Genomic DNA, 19,203 nt, shown 5'->3' with positions numbered 1-19,203 from the left:
TTTAAATCGCTGCTGATTTCATTCATTCACACAAAACTGAAAGATGTGTCATCGGTACACAGATTTTTCAGCAGTTTCAGACTCGGAGACAGTATCAGAAAAATAAAACTTACAGAAACAGGAGATTTCCTGATAGCAGCATCGGTAAATCTCTACTTTCTACAAGATTGTTGAACTCCGGTCGTTCAGACGTGGAGGACAGAGGTGAGGAGCAGTGACTGAATCAGACCTTCATCTCTCCCTAACCCTAACCCCCATCATTCTATTTCAAAGTGCACATTGTTCGATGGAGGCCCGGCCTGTTGAAAGATGCATGCGGAGGCTGGTGCAGCTGCAGCACGTTTGGGGAGGAAAGGGGTGATGGACCCTGGACACTTCACGTAGAAGCCCCTCACTGACCCACAGAGCGGTGACCTCATCAGTGAGCTCATCATCATCCCGGGGGGGAGCTTCAGGATGGATCTAGTCTCATCAATAATGGAGGGTCACACGGAGGGAGCATCACACACCGCAGACGGGCGTGGTGTCTCCCTCTGCAGGGGGGAGGGATGGGGGGTGTGGCTGTGCTCACCCTCTTGATAGACATGAGTGCAGGACGTCTTTCATATAGCACCTGTCGTCCAGAAAAGTCCAGACAGAGGAACTGTCAACTCAGGAGTTGGCAGAAGTAAATCCCATATTTTTTACCAAAGTTGTTCAGACTGAAAAAGAGCAACAAGTAGTAATGAGGTGGAAAAATAAGCAGATATTTGTTTGAGACAACAGCTTCTTTCCAGGCTTTTCTCAACTGAATGTTTGTGGTGGAAACACGAACATGAATGTGATAAAGATATTGATTTTCATTCCAAATTGAATTTCATGGCTGTTCTCATGAAGAATTAATGTCTCACTCTGGCCTTGAGCTGCTTCACATAAAGAGATTTACTGATCCTCAGAGACATGAAATGACAATGTGCATTATCACAACCTGTGTGTGTGTGTGTGTGTGTGTGTGTGTGTGTGTGTGTGTGTGTGTGTGTGTGTGTGTGTGTGTGTGTGTGTGTGTGTGTGTGTGTGTGTGTGTGTGTGTGTGTGTGTCAGAGTGGAGTGCTTCTGTGCACTTGTGCAGGGCTGAATGGATTAGATTAGCAGCCATTTGTTTTGTGTGGGTGGTTGGACAAGTCATGTGTCAGGGTGGGGTCGGATAGAACAGGCAATTACATAGAAGTGACTCTGGAACACACAAATCAAACACTACAACACAATGCACACAGACATATCATATATAACCTCCTCAGCACTCAACACACCCCGATCTGCGCACAGAGGAAAAATCATATCAGGAACTGCAACAAATATGCAAAGTCTCATGAATTTCAATGCACGATTAAATCCAGCGTCTATCATCTAAGTTTCTTTCAATCAAACACGTCACTTAATCTCGCTTATTTTATACGATGTCCATCATTTAGACCTGTAGACTTATAGGAAGGGTTTAAAGTGGGTCGGATGAATCTGAAATGGTTCTAAAGCACCTGCAATTAAAAGGCCTGAGGAAATGAATGTAAACTTAACAGTTATGCCATCGTGTTTAAATTCAAATACAGAAATCCTTTAGATATCAAATTTGAATTTTTAAATTATTTACATCGGTGATAAACTTCAGGGCTTTCGATTACACTGTTTAGAAACGTTCCGATCGATAAAGATGATTGATTCAAAGCACTTTGGTGACAGTGCTACTACAAGCAGGTTTCAATTACCCAGAGAGAGAGAGAGAGAGAGAGAGAGAGAGAGAGAGAGAGGAAGAGAGAAGAGAGAGAGAGAGAGAGAGAAAGAGAGAGAGAGAGAGAGAGAGAGAGAGAGAGAGAGAGAGAGAGAGAGAGAGAGGAGGGGTCCACAAAAAAATCTCGAAAGAGGAGAGGGAGGGCTATTTCCATGGCAACAGTGTTTCTCTCACCTACTGCATGTGTCGGAGCTGAAAATACATGCACTGTTGAAGCACACACACACACACACACACACACACACACACTATCACACACACAATGCCCCCTTGGATACTGCTCACGTCATCTCATCCACATGGTAACAGCAGAGAGGAACCTGCTCGCTGCTGCTCACAGGATGTTTACTGGGATTCAGCTGTTTGCACATAGTCATGCATCATTCACAGAGACACCAGCTCCGTGTTTCCTGGGACTAATCAGTTTAATCAGCAGGAGCCACTGTTGACATTTTTCAGTCCTGGTCTGTGTGGATTCATTCACAGTATAAAATAACGTTTATTTCTTATTAACTTTTCAGGCAGCAGAAGATGTGGAACATGTCAAAATCATCACGTTGTGTTAGAAGACAATTACATATGGAGCTGATAAGGACTGACTTTATAGTTTGATGTCTTTTTCACATGTTAAATACAATATCAATACTATGTCCACTATTATAGAGGGTTTATCAAAGCTTTATTAAATGCTACCTGAAACCAGGTTGAGCTGGAAAACCAAAACACAACGAGCTGATATGAGTAAATGAGCCTGGGGAGCTGACATTATATATGTGATAACGTTTTATATAATAACAGAACGTTGGCACTGAATATTGTGTTTTAATGTTCCACTATAATCTGTCAAGGAATCTGATGTCACATCTGTAGCCATTAATTTACACCAGCTGTTAAGACCTTTCTCTTAATGTGTTTATTTGTTAACCGTGTTAATTATATTCTTATTTTCCGACACCATGTTTTGAGTGATTTAGGACTTTCAGACCTTTTTCATTTTCTTGTGTTGTTGTGGTCTACGTGTTGCCTGTGTGATTCCCCTTCTCCGGCTGCTCTGATTGGTCCAGAGGCAAGCGTCACCGCAGCATCTCCTCAGCCTCCTCATCCTCACTGAGCCCCCTGTCTCCTAGCAACAAGAGCCAGGCTCTCTTAAAGGGGCCAGTTAAAAAATAGCTGTATTAGCAGGTATTGATCGTCAGCAGGTGTAAAGTTAGATGGAAGAAGAGGCTGAAGAGAGAAAAGGGAATGAAAATGAGAGTGGTTGTATTTTTATTTCAGACGCAGAAACAGATATGATGTGGCTGAGCTGAAAATTTGGTGGTAGTGGTAAATGAATGGATAGATGGATGGAGGCATAAACAGGTGGACAGATGGATTTGATCAAACGCTATCGGAGTTTGTTTTAACAACTGTGAAAACAGCAGGAGCCATAAACACCGGTCACATCAAATCTGGATCCTGACAATTATCGACTTTTGTTTATTTCTGTAATTTCCAGAGAAGGTTTCTCTGCTGCTTTTGTTTTGCATTTTCATTCAAACAATGTCCTGCTTCCATTATTTACACCTTGCAGCTGCAGTGGCATTTTCTCAGGTGCCAGTCATATGATAGATTAACCCTCATTTCAACATACGTCATGTGACATTTCCGGACGTACCAGACATCAAAGTCAGCCTGAAACCATTGTTGAATAAAAAGCTACATTTGGAGAAACATTTGAAAAGCGACAAGACTTTTTTTTATTGGTATTAAATCCAAAAATGTGGACTTTCAAGGGCGATGATCACTGAGTAGAAAAGCAGCTACACACACTCTTTCCATTTTATTCCCAGTACAAAGGGACTGATACAACACAACCCTTCTCACACACACACACACACACACACACACACACACACACACACACACACACACACACACACACACACAATCCTCTTTTCTTTCTTTAGGCAGAGATAGAGAGAGACTTTCAAATATCTGCGATTGGCGTCTCGCTGCATACAAATGTGCTTGAAGGCAACACTTAGCCGGTGGGGTCGGATTAACCTCTATTCCATTCACCCTCCTGTGAGTTCGCTTGCACCATCTGCAGCAGCACACACACACACACACACACACACACACACACACACACACACACACACACACACACACACACACACACACATGCTAATACCCACTCTGCTACTTTCACAAAGAAAACACATGTAATTATCTTCATAACGCAGTCGATCGCTAATGCACAGCCAACGTGGAGGCGTGTGCATGTTGAAATAAACACAATATAAGGTTTATACTTCCAGGTTTTATTCCTAGAGGTGATTTAGTTATTTGAATGATTGGAAAATGTGGGTCAATTTAAAAAAGGAGTCTTGTTGAACTCTCGGCGATTTTATCCCCTGAAATAATCCAGACTGTGGTGGATGTGGTTATCATAGCGGCTGGTCTCTGGATCTGCTCTGAAAGGAGCTCGTTGTTTTTTCTTTTAGCCTTTACTCTTGACATCACATTTCACCAACATTAGCAGGTATATACGCAGGGTTTGTTAACGCAGGTACATCTGCAAAAAAAAAAGCTGATTGAATCTTTTCCCATCGGAGGTAAAGGAGTTTGCCTTTTCTTTCCAGAAGAAATGATCGTGTTCACACAAGTGTCACGTTTCCATCTCTGCCGATTTGAGTCGGAGCTGATGAAACACACAGAGTCATTTAAACTGAGCAGATTATATCCATTATAATCGCAGTTATAATGTTAGTGGGGTTTGTTGACCGGTGGGAAAAAAAGCTTAACCAATCATTGCGGATTCGGGGCTGATTTATTACAGACCGCGAGTTTAGCTTCCCGGTATCTTTACTAATTCATTTCCCAATTATCTGACTCATTTGTAAGAACAGGGTGATAAATGATCAGGTATTGTCTCAGTAAGATAAAAGACTGGATATAATAACATATAGAGATTATGTGAAAATAAATGTGTGTAATTAATTCAGTCTGTTGGTGTTTCTGTTGCATGTTCACAGTTTTGCATTTTGCTTCATCAGGAGATGACTTTTTTGGGCAAATTTGCTCAAATTATTCAAATCTTTGCAAACTCTTAACAGGAAGTTAAAGCCTCTTAACGTGTCTGATGAAAAAAATCTCAAGACTTTTTGGGCTTAAGAAGTCAAAGTGACTCCAGTCGAGTATTAAATGTTACATCCTGCATGTGTGTGTTCACAGCGGGGCAGCAGATCACGTGTTGTGTACATGGAAATTTTTTTGGGAAGTTTGTTTATGTGCAGCAAAGAGGGAGCTAAAGACAGTAATAAGCTTAACTGTGACTCAGTGTCAGAGTGTTTCTCGTCTGTGTGTGTGTGTGTGTGTGTGTGTGTGTGTGTGTGTGTGTGTGTGTGTGTGTGTGTGTGTGTGTGTGTGTGTGTGTGTGTGTGTGTGTGTGTCTGTGGCTGTGGTGATGGTGAGTAAAGCAGACTGTTGCTCTGGCCCACTGGCCTCTGACTTACCGTCTCTCCTGTCACTTGGGTTCACGTCAGTGTCGATGTGAAACACATTCACAGACAGATCTCAACACAGCTTCTCTGACGTGTGAAAGTTATGGGCAAAAAAAAGAAAAAGATCCCGTGGAGAGAAGAGTCTGAAATTTGACATTTAATCCAAATGTTGCAGATCTAACAAAAGAAAACGCTTTAATTTATTTTATTTATTTAGATTAAGATCATTTCACAGTTTTGTAACAATAGTATATATCCAGTATAGTAAATACCCAGGAAGTATTATTGTGTAATGTTACTTTATTAAATACAAGATAGAACAAATACAGATTTTCCTCCTTTATTTTCTATTTATTATTCTTCAGTATGGGGATTTGCAATGTTATTTTTTCGAACTGTTGGAAAAACCCTCGTTGACTCTTATCCTTGATAAATCTACTTGTGTCCTGTGGCAGCTGCAGGGATTCTCTCAGTGGCTTCCCATCTGTCAACAAGGCTTGGTGTACACATAACTATCTTTGACTGGAAATAACCAGAAAGACGTTAATAAACACGTATATGATTGTCACAGCTCCACAGAACGTTGTGAGCAATAACAACTTTTACATATTTCCTCTTTCAACCCGAAAAACAGCAAACCTCTGCTGCCGATCCCGTGTCTGGTGTTTATGTGTCGTTGATCGGCTCACTCGCTTGTCTAGATAATAAACCCTGATCAAAAGAGGCTCGAATGGGAGAAATGTGTGACCCTGAACCGATCAGGGGACGTCAGCGCTCTCATTTACTGTCGGTAGGTAAATGTTGTCATGTGGAGAGGCTCCTCTCCGACTCGGCTTTAAGCTGCTCAGTGTCGGCAGCGACAGTGTTACAGCCTGTAGACAGAGCTGCTTCTAATTGGCCGGCTCAGTCTCCTCATCCCTTCCACATCACATCCACTCTCTCTCTCCCTCTCTCTCTCTCTCTCTCTCTCTCACTGCCTCGACTGACGGAGAGTTTCCTCCAATCCCTGCAGGGCCATGTGAGGCGAGGAACCAATCACACGTCGGTGAGGGCAGAGCTTGGCGCCGTCGGCCAGCTCCAGGCAGAGATGCTGCATTTGGACCTCATAGACGGTGCTGACGGTTACCGCGGCGATCAGGAGACATTGAAGGCGTCTGCCATCGCACCCCCGCCGGCCACCAAGGACCCTGCAGCACCTGTTACCATGGATACCTACCGGCCCAAGAGACCTACGACCCTTAACCTCTTCCCAATTGTGCCACGCACACAGGTAAAGCCTCAATTAATCTTATACACACACACACACACACACACACACACACACACACACAGACACACACACAGTTTGTGGCAGAGGAAAATTGATCGACATCCAGTGGGAGTGGAGGGGATGTTTCAGTGAAGGAGATTTAACTCACAAATATGAGATTTACAAACGGGAGTCGTGAATGGACAGACCTGCGTGACATCACCACCGGCTTCATCACCAGTCCTCCTCTGACAGGATTTGTTTACTGGACTGAACAATAGCCTCAGTTGTCACGACAAATCGGTGCCCGTCTCTGTGTGTGTTCCAGTGCTGCCCGAGCTTGTGACTCTCTCTCTGTGTGTGTGTGTGTGTCTGTGTGTGTCTGTCTGTGTGTGTCTGTCTGTGTGTGTGGAGGACATTTTGTCTTCATTTTGTCTTTAAAGCTTCTTTCAAGCTTAATACAATAAGGTCTTGGTTAAGTTTATGCTGAGCGACAGAATGCCCAGTGTCAGTGAGGGTCCTCATAAGTATAGACATACTCATACCTGCACTGTCACGCACCGCCTCACCCAAACACACATGCTCATGCTTGTGGGTGTTGATGACGCAAAACACAGTGTGTGAGATTCTGAGTATTTTTTGTAATGAACGAGGCACATTTAACATTTCTCATCAGCAGGATGACACCGTTTGTCTGGAGCTATTATTAATCTAATGAATCTGTTTGATAATGTGACAACACTATGTCTAAGGTTTGTTTAGGTTAAGGCACAAAATGACGTAGGTTAGGTTTCGGGAAATGTTGTTGTTCGGGTTAAAATGACACGATGAAGTTTAAGAATAGGGAAAGATTGTGGTCATGCCTCAAAAACCATTGTCGTCCACAGTCAAGTGGAATCAAACAGTGTCAGATTTGATTCACCTATAACAGATTTTGTTGATTTATAAGAAAGTCACCTGACTTCCTCATTAAGGGTGTTGACACCTGAACCTTAAACCCCCTGGTGGCAGGCTGCAGTATAGGTCATAAACCCAGACGTCTACATCACATAGAAGTTCACATCTGGATTTTTCTGGTATGTTTGGTTTTGATTAGTTATTTGAAGCTATAAAAAGGGGGCGGAACATCATGATTGGCAGCTGAGACTGACTCGCGATTTGTCGAGCTTGTGTATCGATGAAACCTCGACACCCCGGCACCATGTCATCCATCTTAATATACAGTCTATGGTTCAAACTTAATATATTTCACTACATGACAATCCTCTAAAGAATCATTATGGCTTCCATCAGATGTTGTCATTGTCTCCACCATTGATGGGATTTCCTACAGCAAAAGTCCAGTACAGCAACAGACATGAGCCGCCAGTTAATTAAGTGAAGAATTATTAACACCCAACATTAGCATTCCTCTGCTGTTACGTCTCCACAGGCAAGATCGATCGTCCCTCTCAGCATCGTCTCTGTCTCAACTCCTGAGGACAGTCTCTGTCTCTTCAGCCGCAGGATATCTTGTTGTCTGTCTGGTGTTTGGTTCTGGATCCAGAAGGTTTATCGTGACATGTTCGGTCAAAACCGCTGCTACATGGATGAAAGTGAGAAACGTCTTTATAGCTGCAGAGTAATTCAAGGGTTTTAAATTATAAACTCAAGCCAACAACAAGTGAAATTAATTATAATCTTCATTTCCTGCTAATTTATACTATTACATATCTGAGAAAATGTTTTATTTCAAACGAGCCAGGTTCCACAGGAATGAAAGTGCCTGCATGGTGATACTAGTTATGCAATGTATATAGTAATATATAGGATAGTGATAATACACACACATACACACACACATACATACACACCCTCCCCACAATGCACCCTGTCATCATGATCAACCCATGCAGTAGTATACGTGTCTCTGCTTATGAGGTGGAAACGAGCCCACTGTACTCGCTGCGGTGCGTTTGTTCTGTGTGTGTGTGTGGGTGTGTGTGTGCGTGTGTGTGTGTGTGTGTTTAAGCTGTCAGAACTGAAAAGCATAAAGGAAATAATTGCTTTGAAACATTTGTTCTCGGAGAGTCTTCCAGTCTCCTGGAACCTTTTTCGCTCTCCACACACACACACACACACACACACACACACACACACACACACACACACACACACACACACACACACACACACACACACACACACACACACACACACACACCAGATTCTAAATATCTCATGTTAAATGAGTGAAATCTTCCTGAAATGGGACTTTGCATGAACCTTGTCGATGTGAAGCAACACAATCTCATTTACATAACATCCACCAGCAGCAGATCTGGGATCCTTTTGGATTTGCAGAAGTTTTAATGTTCGTGGTATTCATTTGACCGTTTGTTGCGACTGCGATCTTTTAATAGTTAGCTTCAAAGTTTCAGCGACCGACTAAAAAGCTTTGGTTTAAAATTACGATAATCGTATCCGTTCTTTTTTCAGAGTTTGACAGATAAAAATAAAGTTTTATGTACATATGATGACATACAAGTAAGTTAATTGATTTAGTTTCACTCTTACCCTTCTGATCCTGAAATGCACAAATTACCAAAGTGATTTGTGCTTGACCTGTTTTCCCTGCACACCAACACTTGAGACACTGCTGCAGCTTTACGAGCTCTAACAAAGCTGACGGTGAAAACTGCAGGTTAAGTCCGGAGGTGCAGGGGATGAGGTGAGCTGCACGAGTGCTGATGACACCCTGACAGTTTAACTCAGACTGAGAACTACAGAGAGCAAGAAGAGACAACACACTGGCTGACTGTTTCCAGGTCAGTGGATCAGTGGAGATGCAAAAAACGTGCAGTTAGCTCTCGCATCGTTTGGCTCGACAACACAACTCTGAATATGAATCAAGGTTAGAGTAGTGACGCTTTATTTTTAGATGCAACAATTTGCCAGGAGCCAGCGTCTGTGCCAGAGAATAAAACTGTCATCAGACACTAAACCAGTTCTTTTAAAGTAAATATTCTTTTCACCTGTTTTTAAAGAGAAAATAACTGATCTGTGCTCAGGCGGGTTTTATTTCTCAGATTGTCTCGGCTGAAGTAGAATGATTCCACAGACATGTATCTCAGGGAGGATTCCTAATCTGAGTCTAATCTCTCATCTGGCTGCAGCACGCTCCTTATGTTCAAGTGTGTGTTTGTGTGTGGGGGGGGACACAATAAACCCTTAAGTCATACAAAAAGAATGGAAGGGAGTTTAAATATTTGCTTCCATCTTTCACTGACTGCAGGATAAAAACATCCCATATTAACCAAATGCATTAAGATAAGAAAATTAAGAAATATGGGAAAGTTATGACACAAATCGACTTTCTGGTTCAAATGTAAACAAGTTGCCAAATTGTAAGATTCAGTCTTTCTTGTTCTTGCCTCATGCTCCCAGATCTCAGTTATTACTTTGTTTGCATTGTGTTTTTTGTAATCTGATAAACCTTTGGAGATAATCCACATGAAGGAAGGCATCTCAAACCCCTGGATTAACTGTACCAAACAAACTTCAGAGGGTTTCTGTTACTTTTAAAGGAGGCGATATGTTTTTTTTTATTCTGCTGCCAAACATGGTTTCTGGTCTGTAGTGGGTGGTGGTGAAGTTATAATACGTCTCTGAGCAACTAAGTCTGAGCAGACTGGAGGCGACGGTGACTCAGGAGAAGCAAAGAAGTTTTAAACATTCACAGCAAATTCATGAGTTATATTTTCGGTGTTTTAGCAAAAGTAGAGTTAATTATACTCGGGACAGAGTCAAAACTCTTATATTTGACTCTCAGTTGGCAAATAGTTCATATTGTTATGGCTCCACGCCGGCGACTGCCTGTGGCTGGAGGCGTTATGTTTTCGGGTTGTCTGTCCGTCCTATTTACCGTGAACATGATGATATCTCAAGAGTGCCAAAGGTCAAAGGTCAAGGTCACGTTGGACTCACAAAGTATGTTAATGTTTTTTCTTGAAAGGGATCATCTTAAGATCGGCTTGAGGGAATCTCATCAAATTTGGTACAAACATTCACTTTGACTCAAAGATGAACCGATTCCATTTTGGTAATTTAAAGGTCAAAAGGTCAAGGTCACATGTCCTTGCGTTGGGCTTTATATAAAAATGGGTATGTAGAAATATTTACACAGAAACTGCACTGGCTGGGGAGTCATTTTTTTCCATTTCTTTGTGTGTGTGTGTGTGTGTGTGTGTGTGTGTGTGTGTGTGTGTGTGTGAGGCCTACAGCCAAATTTGGAAGTATAGTTGAAATAGTCATGTGTTATCAGTCAATCCCAGTAGATCTTAGTCACACACACACACACACACACACTGTATCTGAGTCACTACCCTCTCTTTTGTCAGACCAACTTTTTGCTCTCCTTACTGACGCTGCTGTCTCCCACCTGCTAATGCAGGCGTTACCATGGCAACAGCTCTGTCTTCGCCTGGACTGTAATATGAGTCATGCAGTGGGCGGACAGAGGGGGGAGGACACAATCTTATTCTGGACATCGCGTCGTCGTCACAGGAGTTTCCGGTTCTCCTTCCAGCTGTTAAAAATTCTCTCTCAGCCGTGTCTGTCTCTGCTTCTGTGGCAGAGTCACTCATTTAGAACTGCATCACACTCTGATTGAATTTTTCACCTGGTTTGCTTTAACATTCTAGTTAAAGTTAAAGTTTTGATCACATGATGCATGATCGAGGGGGAGCGAGGCTGGAGAGAAATGTCACTGGTTGAACTTTCCAAGTCTCCTCCTCCTCTGACTGGGTGTGGTCAGGAGTGGGCGTGGTCTCCCCTGTTAACCACACTGATGTCGCTCGTACTCTTCTACATCACCACAAGGTGGAGGATGAACAAGTGAAGGGCAGCAAATCCAAGGTTTTGATTTAGATTTTTTGTATTTTTTGTATTTCTAGAAAATCCGAATGAAGGTAAGACAGTTTTGTGAACTTACATTTTTCAAATGAGACACGAAATGAAGGAAAAAGAAGTTCTTGTGATTATGGTGAAATGACCCTTTAAAGTAGAGTTTGTATCGTGGTTTCCAGAGAAGGATCTTTCCCGACAACTTCCCAAAACAGCAAAGAGACTGTGTGTGTGTGTGTGTGTGTGTGTGTGTGTGTGTGTGTGTGTGTGTGTGTGTGTGTGTGTGTGTGTGTGTGTGTGTGTGTGTGTGTGTGTGTGTGTGTGTGTGTGTGTGTGTGTGTGTGTGCGTTTCCCAGTCGCTTGGGTAAAAGGTCTAGTTCCCCTTTAAATGCACACCACGGAGCACAGACAAAGAATCCCTGCTCATTCAAATGAATGAAAGCTTTGTGTGTGTGTGTGTGTGTGTGTGTGTGTGTGTGTGTGTGTGTGTGTGTGTGTGTGTGTGTGTGTGTGTGTGTGTGTGTGTGTGTGTGTGTGTGTGTGTGTGTGTGTGTGTGTGTGTGTGTGTGTGTGTGTGTAAACTGACAGAAAGAGACAGGGAGAGAGAGACAGGGACAAAACGTTGTGTACATTGAGCGTCAGGATCCAGAACTCACTGACCAAACCTCCCTCTCCTCTCTGTCTCTCTCTTCCTCTCTTTACTCCGTCTGTTTTTCTTTCCCACGACTCCCTTCTTCTTCTCCTCCTCCTCCTCCTCCTCTCTTCCTCTGCATCTCCACAGGACACGTTAAACAACAACTCCTTCGGGAAGAAGTACAGTTGGCAGGAGAAGGTTTCAGGCTCGTCGTCGCCTCTGAAAACAGGTGAGTTTTCCCTTCTCTAGTTTTAGTTGAGTTGTCAGTTATTTTTTGTATTGATACCTGAGATGTGCACAGATGACATTATTCATCCCTGTGCTACTAACACAGCAGCTGAACGTGTGATTTGCAGTGATTCTGGCAGGACGTGTGTGTCTCTGATCCCCAGGGGACAGTGTTAAAGCTTGGATTAGCTATGCTGGGCTAAGTGTAGCTAGCTGAGGCAATGGTATATTCTGTGGGTGTGTGTGCATGTGTGTGTGTGTGTGTGTGTGTGTGTGTGTGTGGGTGTGTGTTATCCAGCTTGGGGCTTAGCCAGCCGGGAGCTGTCGTGGCTCATTGTAACAGCTCTTTTCAGAGCGGCATGTGGGGGCAGACCAACCAAACTCACTGCTAACGACTCAACGCTGCAGGAAAAAGTGATAAATTACTTATATTCTCAAATATTTGAAAAAACACTGGGAATAAAACCCGAAAAAAATTAAGTCAACTTTCCTTTTTGTGCTTTTCTACTCATGGTGATAAAAGGCAGAATGGGAATATTCACGCTAAGCTGGCACAGTTACACCGATCCACTCTGCAGCCAAATGTGGATCCAAAATGTAATCAATTAATTAACTTAATTAAGTTCATTAAAATGTATTTAATTATAAGACTGAATTTATATATGTCAATGAAAACGTAACCTCCTGGGTAATAGAGGAAGTAATGAAGTAATCCAACTATGCAAGTCGCTCCAGCTAAGAACATAAATATATATATATAAGACCGAGACAATAACAATAAATAGAAAAACAAATTCAAGGCATGAGTTCAAGCTTTCCACCAGACTGTGGTGAAACCGATTAAACAATGAACACAACTGTTGCTATTCACATGCAGATTAGCAACTGACATCATACGGACTCACAGACAAAGGAAAGCAGAGGTTTGCTTTTACGGAATCTTCCACAACTCAGAATAGTTGAAACCAAAAGTGCGGCGTCTTTCTAATATCGTTATTGTGGAATGTTCAAGTATTTTCAAAATGCCACACTTTAATTTTCAATTAGCCATTCTGCTCCATAAATTCTATAAATAATAAAACATCCAGAACTCACATGTCGTTTTGTTTTCCTGTATTTTCTGACGTCATCATCCCCAATTGAAATTATCATGCCTGGATTTCCTGGCAGTGGATTATGACATAACGCCTCAATCACCTTCTCTTGGCTGCGCTCTGAATTTGATGAGTAATGGGGATTTAGCTGCGTAATCCTCACATCTGTTACCTAATCATTTCTACTCCTCTCTCTTCCTGTCTGTGCTTTACTTTATCCCTGTGCATTTGCTGCCATGCCGGCCTTCGCGTCTGCTCATGCATTTGCTTGTCGCTCATGTCTGCGTCTCTGCATCATGTGTGTTTACTCCGTGTGCGTGTCTGGCCTCTGTGTGTGCCTGTGTGTTTGTGCGGCCGTGTGCATGTTGTTGTTGTCCGCGTCCGACCTCTCTCTAGGTGAGCTCACCCCTCCGCACGAGCACAGCTGTCTGAGCGACGAGGACAAGGTGCAGGGCGGCGGAGCACAGACCAAAGACCGGGGGACCTCCACCGACGGCCCCTGCAGACACGGCTCCGGACACTCGCACGGCTCGACCACGGCAGCGGTGACGCGCTCCAAACTTCAGGAGAAGCCACCGGCTCCCCCGCCACCGCAGAACTACACACCAGCTCCCCTGTATCCTGCAGGGAAGGTAGATGGAAGTGGGAACCACCGGGAGAGGATCCGCTACCACACGGACGTTCATGTGGAGCCTACAGAGGAGATCTATCTGACTCCTGTGCTGCGTTCTGCCGACTCTCCAGAACCCCCGACCATTCAGGACCGGCCTTATCTCTCCCAGCAGACTGAGCAGGGCCGTATGTCCATCAGCTCCGACACTGAGGGCCCGCCTCCGTACCAGCCCCTCCCAGATCGGACAAACCCCTCCATCTACGAGGAGGACGAGGTCTACATCCCCCCACCCTCGTATGCTTCCTGTATAGAGTCCCTCATCACGCCGCCCAGCATGGCTCTCTCAGCTCGCTCCTCCCTCGCTCTGGACCTCAGCTTGAAGGGGGCAGGAACGGGGGCCGGGGATGTCCTGAGAGCAGGGTCCTCGGTGGAATATGTGGACGCCACAGATGAAAGCTACTGTGGAGAGGACGAGGATGTGGACAGGATAATTATGGACGGAAGAATGAGGAAGTGCGTAGGAAAAGGCGATGGCGGCGGCGGTGGCAGATCTGCCCCGCCAAGGACTTCCATGAGCTCGGAGGCCAGCGGCCTTTCGTATGACTCAGTCAAATACACGCTGGTGGTGGATGAGCACGCTCAGCTGGAGCTGGTCAGTCTCCGTCAGTGTTACCAAGGTTACAGTGACGACAGTGACACGGCCACCATCTACGACAACTGCGTCTCCTCGCCCTACGAGTCGGCCATCGGCGAGGAGTATGAGGAGGATGAGGACGACGAGGACGGGGCTCAGATAGGAGGAGTCAGGAGAGAGGCCACAGCTTGTCTGTCTGAAGACTCCACACCTGAGGCCGACCTGCACTTCTCCAAGAAGTTCCTCAATGTCTTCATGAACGGACGCTCCAGCTCCTCCAGTAAGTTATTTCCATTAGTACATGATGGTTAGTTCTTTGTGTTAAGGCTGTTTAACTAAGGGGTGTAGTTTCAATGAAATATTCCTAAATTGAGATTGTCACATATTATTAGAGGTGTGGGTGAAAAATGTGTTTTATCATGTGTCGACTTCTGCTGGAATTAGATAATAATGTGATACAATGAATTATTCCAAGCAAACTGAAAGATAACAAAAGCTTTTAGTGAGATTGATCAAATGCAGAGCAGCAGAATGCACGACACTGCATCAAACGTAATATTTAACATGCAATCTTGCATGTATTTACTCTAATGTGGCATAAACAATACCAATAATGGAAAAATACTGGTTGATACCATCCACCTAAACATACTAAACAACACTTTTTATTTTTTGATGGGGAGTTTTCAGGTAAAGGAACAAATATTTTGCTTGTGATAATTTGATTATTTGTTTTTTATCCATAATTATGAAACAATAAAAGAGGCAGAGCGAGGGAAAGAGAGAGAGAGACATAGGGCTTGAACAAGAGAATAAGGTTTTTTCCGAAGAGATGCTGTGATCCATCATTTCAGAAGATTCTCAGTTCGATTCTCATTCTCAGTGATACTTTCATTATCAGAATACAAATCTGAAGTTCCCATGAAATGATGTGTGAAACAGACACATCAGCAGTGCAGCCTGCTGCTCTGTGCACGTCCCTGTGAACACACAGTCACTCAGCACTGAATCCTGTCTGGATGAATTGGCAGCGTGGTGGAAAAGGATTAAAGTGACTGATGATGACTCCAGAGATTCTCAGGAGCTGGAATAGTTCCCGTACAGCTCAGATCATCATGCACATGACTGGTTGTTCTCTGGACACTGTGACAAAAGGTCTGATTTAGGTTTTTATTCGTGAAATGGTTCAAATTTAAGGTTAAAATCATGATTAAAAGTCTACAGAGCAATAATGTACTATTACTGAGAGATGATATTATGTTCTAAAGATGAATATTAGCTCGTTTCACAATGTGATTTACTTGAAAGTTGCACTAATTGAGGGCGTATCTCCCGACTCAGCTTGTAAGTCTCTGCCTTGTTAATGTCTTTATCAGCAGAGTGACAGCAGCGTGTTCTGAGCACAAACCCAGCTGGACATTAAAATGACCGGCAGTGGGGGGCAGGGACACTGGGCCAAAAACATTCTGCAGTTTCATGGATTTACCTCCATGTGATGTCCAGATTTATCACATTAACAAACAGGTTCTGAGCCTTTTTCTGGGCATTAAAACAAAGTTGGTCGATGTGTGTTTAGAGGAACTGAGGCAGGGACGTGGTTTTATATATTATGTGGTTTTTCTATATTGTTTCTCAGCTAAATCTGCTGAAGGTTTATTCGCCACCTATTTTCCCCACATCAAAGACAAATGGGCAAACTTTTCAAAGGCACAATTCCTGATTTGCCTCCAATTAGATTTCAAGGTGTCTCGACCAATCGTCGACAACTACGGCAAATCAAAGATGAAGATGGGTTGAATATCGAGGTGAAATTGCAGGGATCAAAAGATTTAGTAGTCCGAACATGGCATTACCCATAATGCAACTGAACCACAGTTTGAGCTAGTATATGGCTAAATGCAGTCATGAGGAGAGGACCGGTGTCTAGTGAGTGTTCGTTTCTTTCTGACTCCCACAACTTGTCATCTTCCAACTTTACCACCTGTAACCATTTTAACCATTTTAACTTTGACTTGAAATTGACATACAATCCAAGACGCCCTGTTAAAGTCATGAGTTTGACATTCTTTACAGTAGTTTTTCATAGACACAAGAACATCTGCAAAGTTTGTTTTGTTGCTGGAGGAAGGATGAGTCAGTCACATCATCTGGAGACTTTGAATGAACTCTGTCGCTCGATGTGCTTTGAGCAACAGCTTCAATCTGTCAGTTTCCAGTTCTGCAGCTTTCCCAGAATATATATATATATATATATATATATATATATATATATATATATTTTCTTTCACTCCTAGTGGAAAGAAAGAGGACAACGGTCCTGTGATGGAGGATTTACCTTCATTATCCCTTTTGTCCCCAGTCTGAATCATGGGCTGACCCACATGACGGTGTTTATAAAGAGAGGACTCATAGAAGAGACACAGAGTGATTTGTCTGTAATGTATATGTGGTCATTTCCTCTAATGGTCCTCTATTGTTGTCCACTTGGACGCCGTCCATGTTTTTACAGACTCATTAGAAACACCACAGCAGTTCATCTAAATAACTGATGTGTCCGGGGGGAAAGTAAATAGAAATACACGAAGCTCAGCTGTCACACACCTAATTAAAGTGTGATTCATAGGTCGTAAAGAATCCATGCGAGCGTTAGAGTAAACACCATGTGCCTCGGTTGTGTTTTCTGTTTGTTAAGGGAGAACCTTTATCGCAGTTTGACGCTGTCGTTAGTCTTTAGAAACTGTTTGTTCTCTCTTTATATCATTTCCCCTTGTGTTTTTCTTTTGCTTGGTGTTGAAGGTGCAGAGTCCTTTGGTTTATACTCGTGTGTCATAAACGGCGAGGAGAAGGACCAGAGCCACAGAGCCGTGTACAGGTGAGGAAGAACTGCACCAGCATCATCATCCTCGTCCTCACGTGCACACTTACAGTTGTGTTACAGTTGGCCTTTAATAACATGGGTTTCTATCTTTGCATCATAGACTGGACATGTCTCTACTTCCTCCCATTGTACAAAAATGAAACCACAATATCCTGGATCTTGCACATTTGATCAGGGTGTCAGATTCGTGATGTTTATTAAAACACAAATTGTTCACATGGAGGCGGCAGTAGTGTTTATGACCTTTAGGCTCGCCACCAGGGGGCGATCGAGAGGAATTGTCTTCACTTGTGAGCCTTCATGTCCATCTTCATACAGTTTATGGCGTCTGTCTCTTACTGCAGCAGCGAGCTACTTAGCTTGGTTATGTGATAGTTTCAGGTCATATTAAGTATCAAGAGTTGGATTTCTGAGTCTTTTGACTCTTTTTTCCATTCAATCCATTAGTTTGTTTGTTGTTCTGTCAAATACACACTCGGACACAAATTAAGAAAAAAGAGAATTATTATTATCATAGTGTCTGAAGTGTCACTTTAAAACTTGGTTGCTATAGAAATCATGTCAGAGATCATTTGTCAGAGACATTTTCGAGCTGATTATTACTTTGAAAATGAACCAGACGTCCCGGCGGACAGAACCTGAGAGACGTTATTGTGTCTCTATACATCAGCTGCATAACTGAATTTGTCCTCCACAGATTTGTCCCCCGCCATGACGACGAGTTGGAGCTGGAGGTGGACGACCCGTTGCTGGTGGAGGTCCAGGCGGAGGATTACTGGTACGAGGGCTACAACATGCGAACTGGCGCCCGTGGGATCTTCCCGGCTTACTATGCTATAGAAGTGACCAAGGACGCAGAGAGCTACAAAGGCACCGAAGGTAACGACACCGGAAGAGTTTGGATTGGTGCTTGAAACGATGTTTGTTCCTCGCGGTTAAGTTTCACAATGTAGAAATGTGTCGCTGGTATTAACTTCTGCAGGAGAACATGAGGAAATTCTTAATGATTCTTAAGATGCTGTTATCAAAACCTAATGATAAATATATGTAATTGAGGCTTGATAATTTACAGTTGAACTATAAACAACTCTACAACAAATATATGGAACCTGAGTTGTTCCGTCAAGTTCTTTTGAAAATTCGCTCTGGATTTTGTATCTTGAATAAATTATTGCAAATCATTTTGTTACGTTGTGTTTTCATGGGCTCTGACTTATTCTTATCATTTTAATTTCCTTCCTGTGCAGTGAAGAGCAGTGAGTGGATGGACAGGTACCGGCTGAAGTTCCTGGGCTCGGTCCAAGTCCCCTACCACAAAGGAAATGATGTTCTGTGCGCCGCTATGCAGAAGGTACCAGACTAATAAATGTGTCTTTTGCATATTTTAGCTTTTAAATCATTTGACAACTATAGCAGAGTCGCCTCATGCAGCCGTTGTACCTTAAAATGAGAACTTTAAAAATCATCGTGATGGGAGGATGGTGCCTTTTCCTCTGTGTCCTGAATGTGTGTTCTTGCTCTATGTTCCTTTTAGAGTGGACGGGATCTCAAACTGAATGAAGTCAGTAGATTAAACTGTTGGAATGAGGCCGGACGGGTTGAAAAGCAATGCGGAATTGATGTAGATCTGTTAAAGAGTCGTTAAAAACCAGAGTTTATCTGCAAAATTCAGCCAGAAATGCTTTTAAAATATCGAGACTTCCACATGGAGTTTGGTGCGTTGGCTGAGTTTCGGTTCA

General features: G+C 43.1%; 1 protein-coding gene across 3 annotated transcripts in view; it reads left to right on the top strand.

The window, feature by feature from the left end:
* The window catches only part of mapk8ip1b (mitogen-activated protein kinase 8 interacting protein 1b), a 38,653-nt gene that overhangs the window by 16,844 nt on the left and 2,606 nt on the right, over positions 1-19,203 (top strand). For 2 of the 3 annotated variants that reach the window (XM_035161088.2, XM_035161097.2), the window contains exons 3-8: positions 6,263-6,520; positions 12,165-12,246; positions 13,736-14,866; positions 17,383-17,458; positions 18,162-18,343; positions 18,712-18,815. In XM_035161088.2, the coding sequence (XP_035016979.1) occupies positions 6,263-6,520; positions 12,165-12,246; positions 13,736-14,866; positions 17,383-17,458; positions 18,162-18,343; positions 18,712-18,815 (1,833 nt within the window). Of the gene's footprint in view, positions 1-6,262; positions 6,521-11,361; positions 11,449-12,164; positions 12,247-13,735; positions 14,867-17,382; positions 17,459-18,161; positions 18,344-18,711; positions 18,816-19,203 lie in introns of those variants that run through there. The other variant, XM_035161106.2, reaches the window with a different exon arrangement.

This window comes from Hippoglossus stenolepis, chromosome 1 (assembly GCF_022539355.2).
Source record: "Hippoglossus stenolepis isolate QCI-W04-F060 chromosome 1, HSTE1.2, whole genome shotgun sequence".
NCBI lineage: Eukaryota > Metazoa > Chordata > Actinopteri > Pleuronectiformes > Pleuronectidae > Hippoglossus > Hippoglossus stenolepis.
This window is presented reverse-complemented; position numbering and strand designations above follow the sequence as displayed.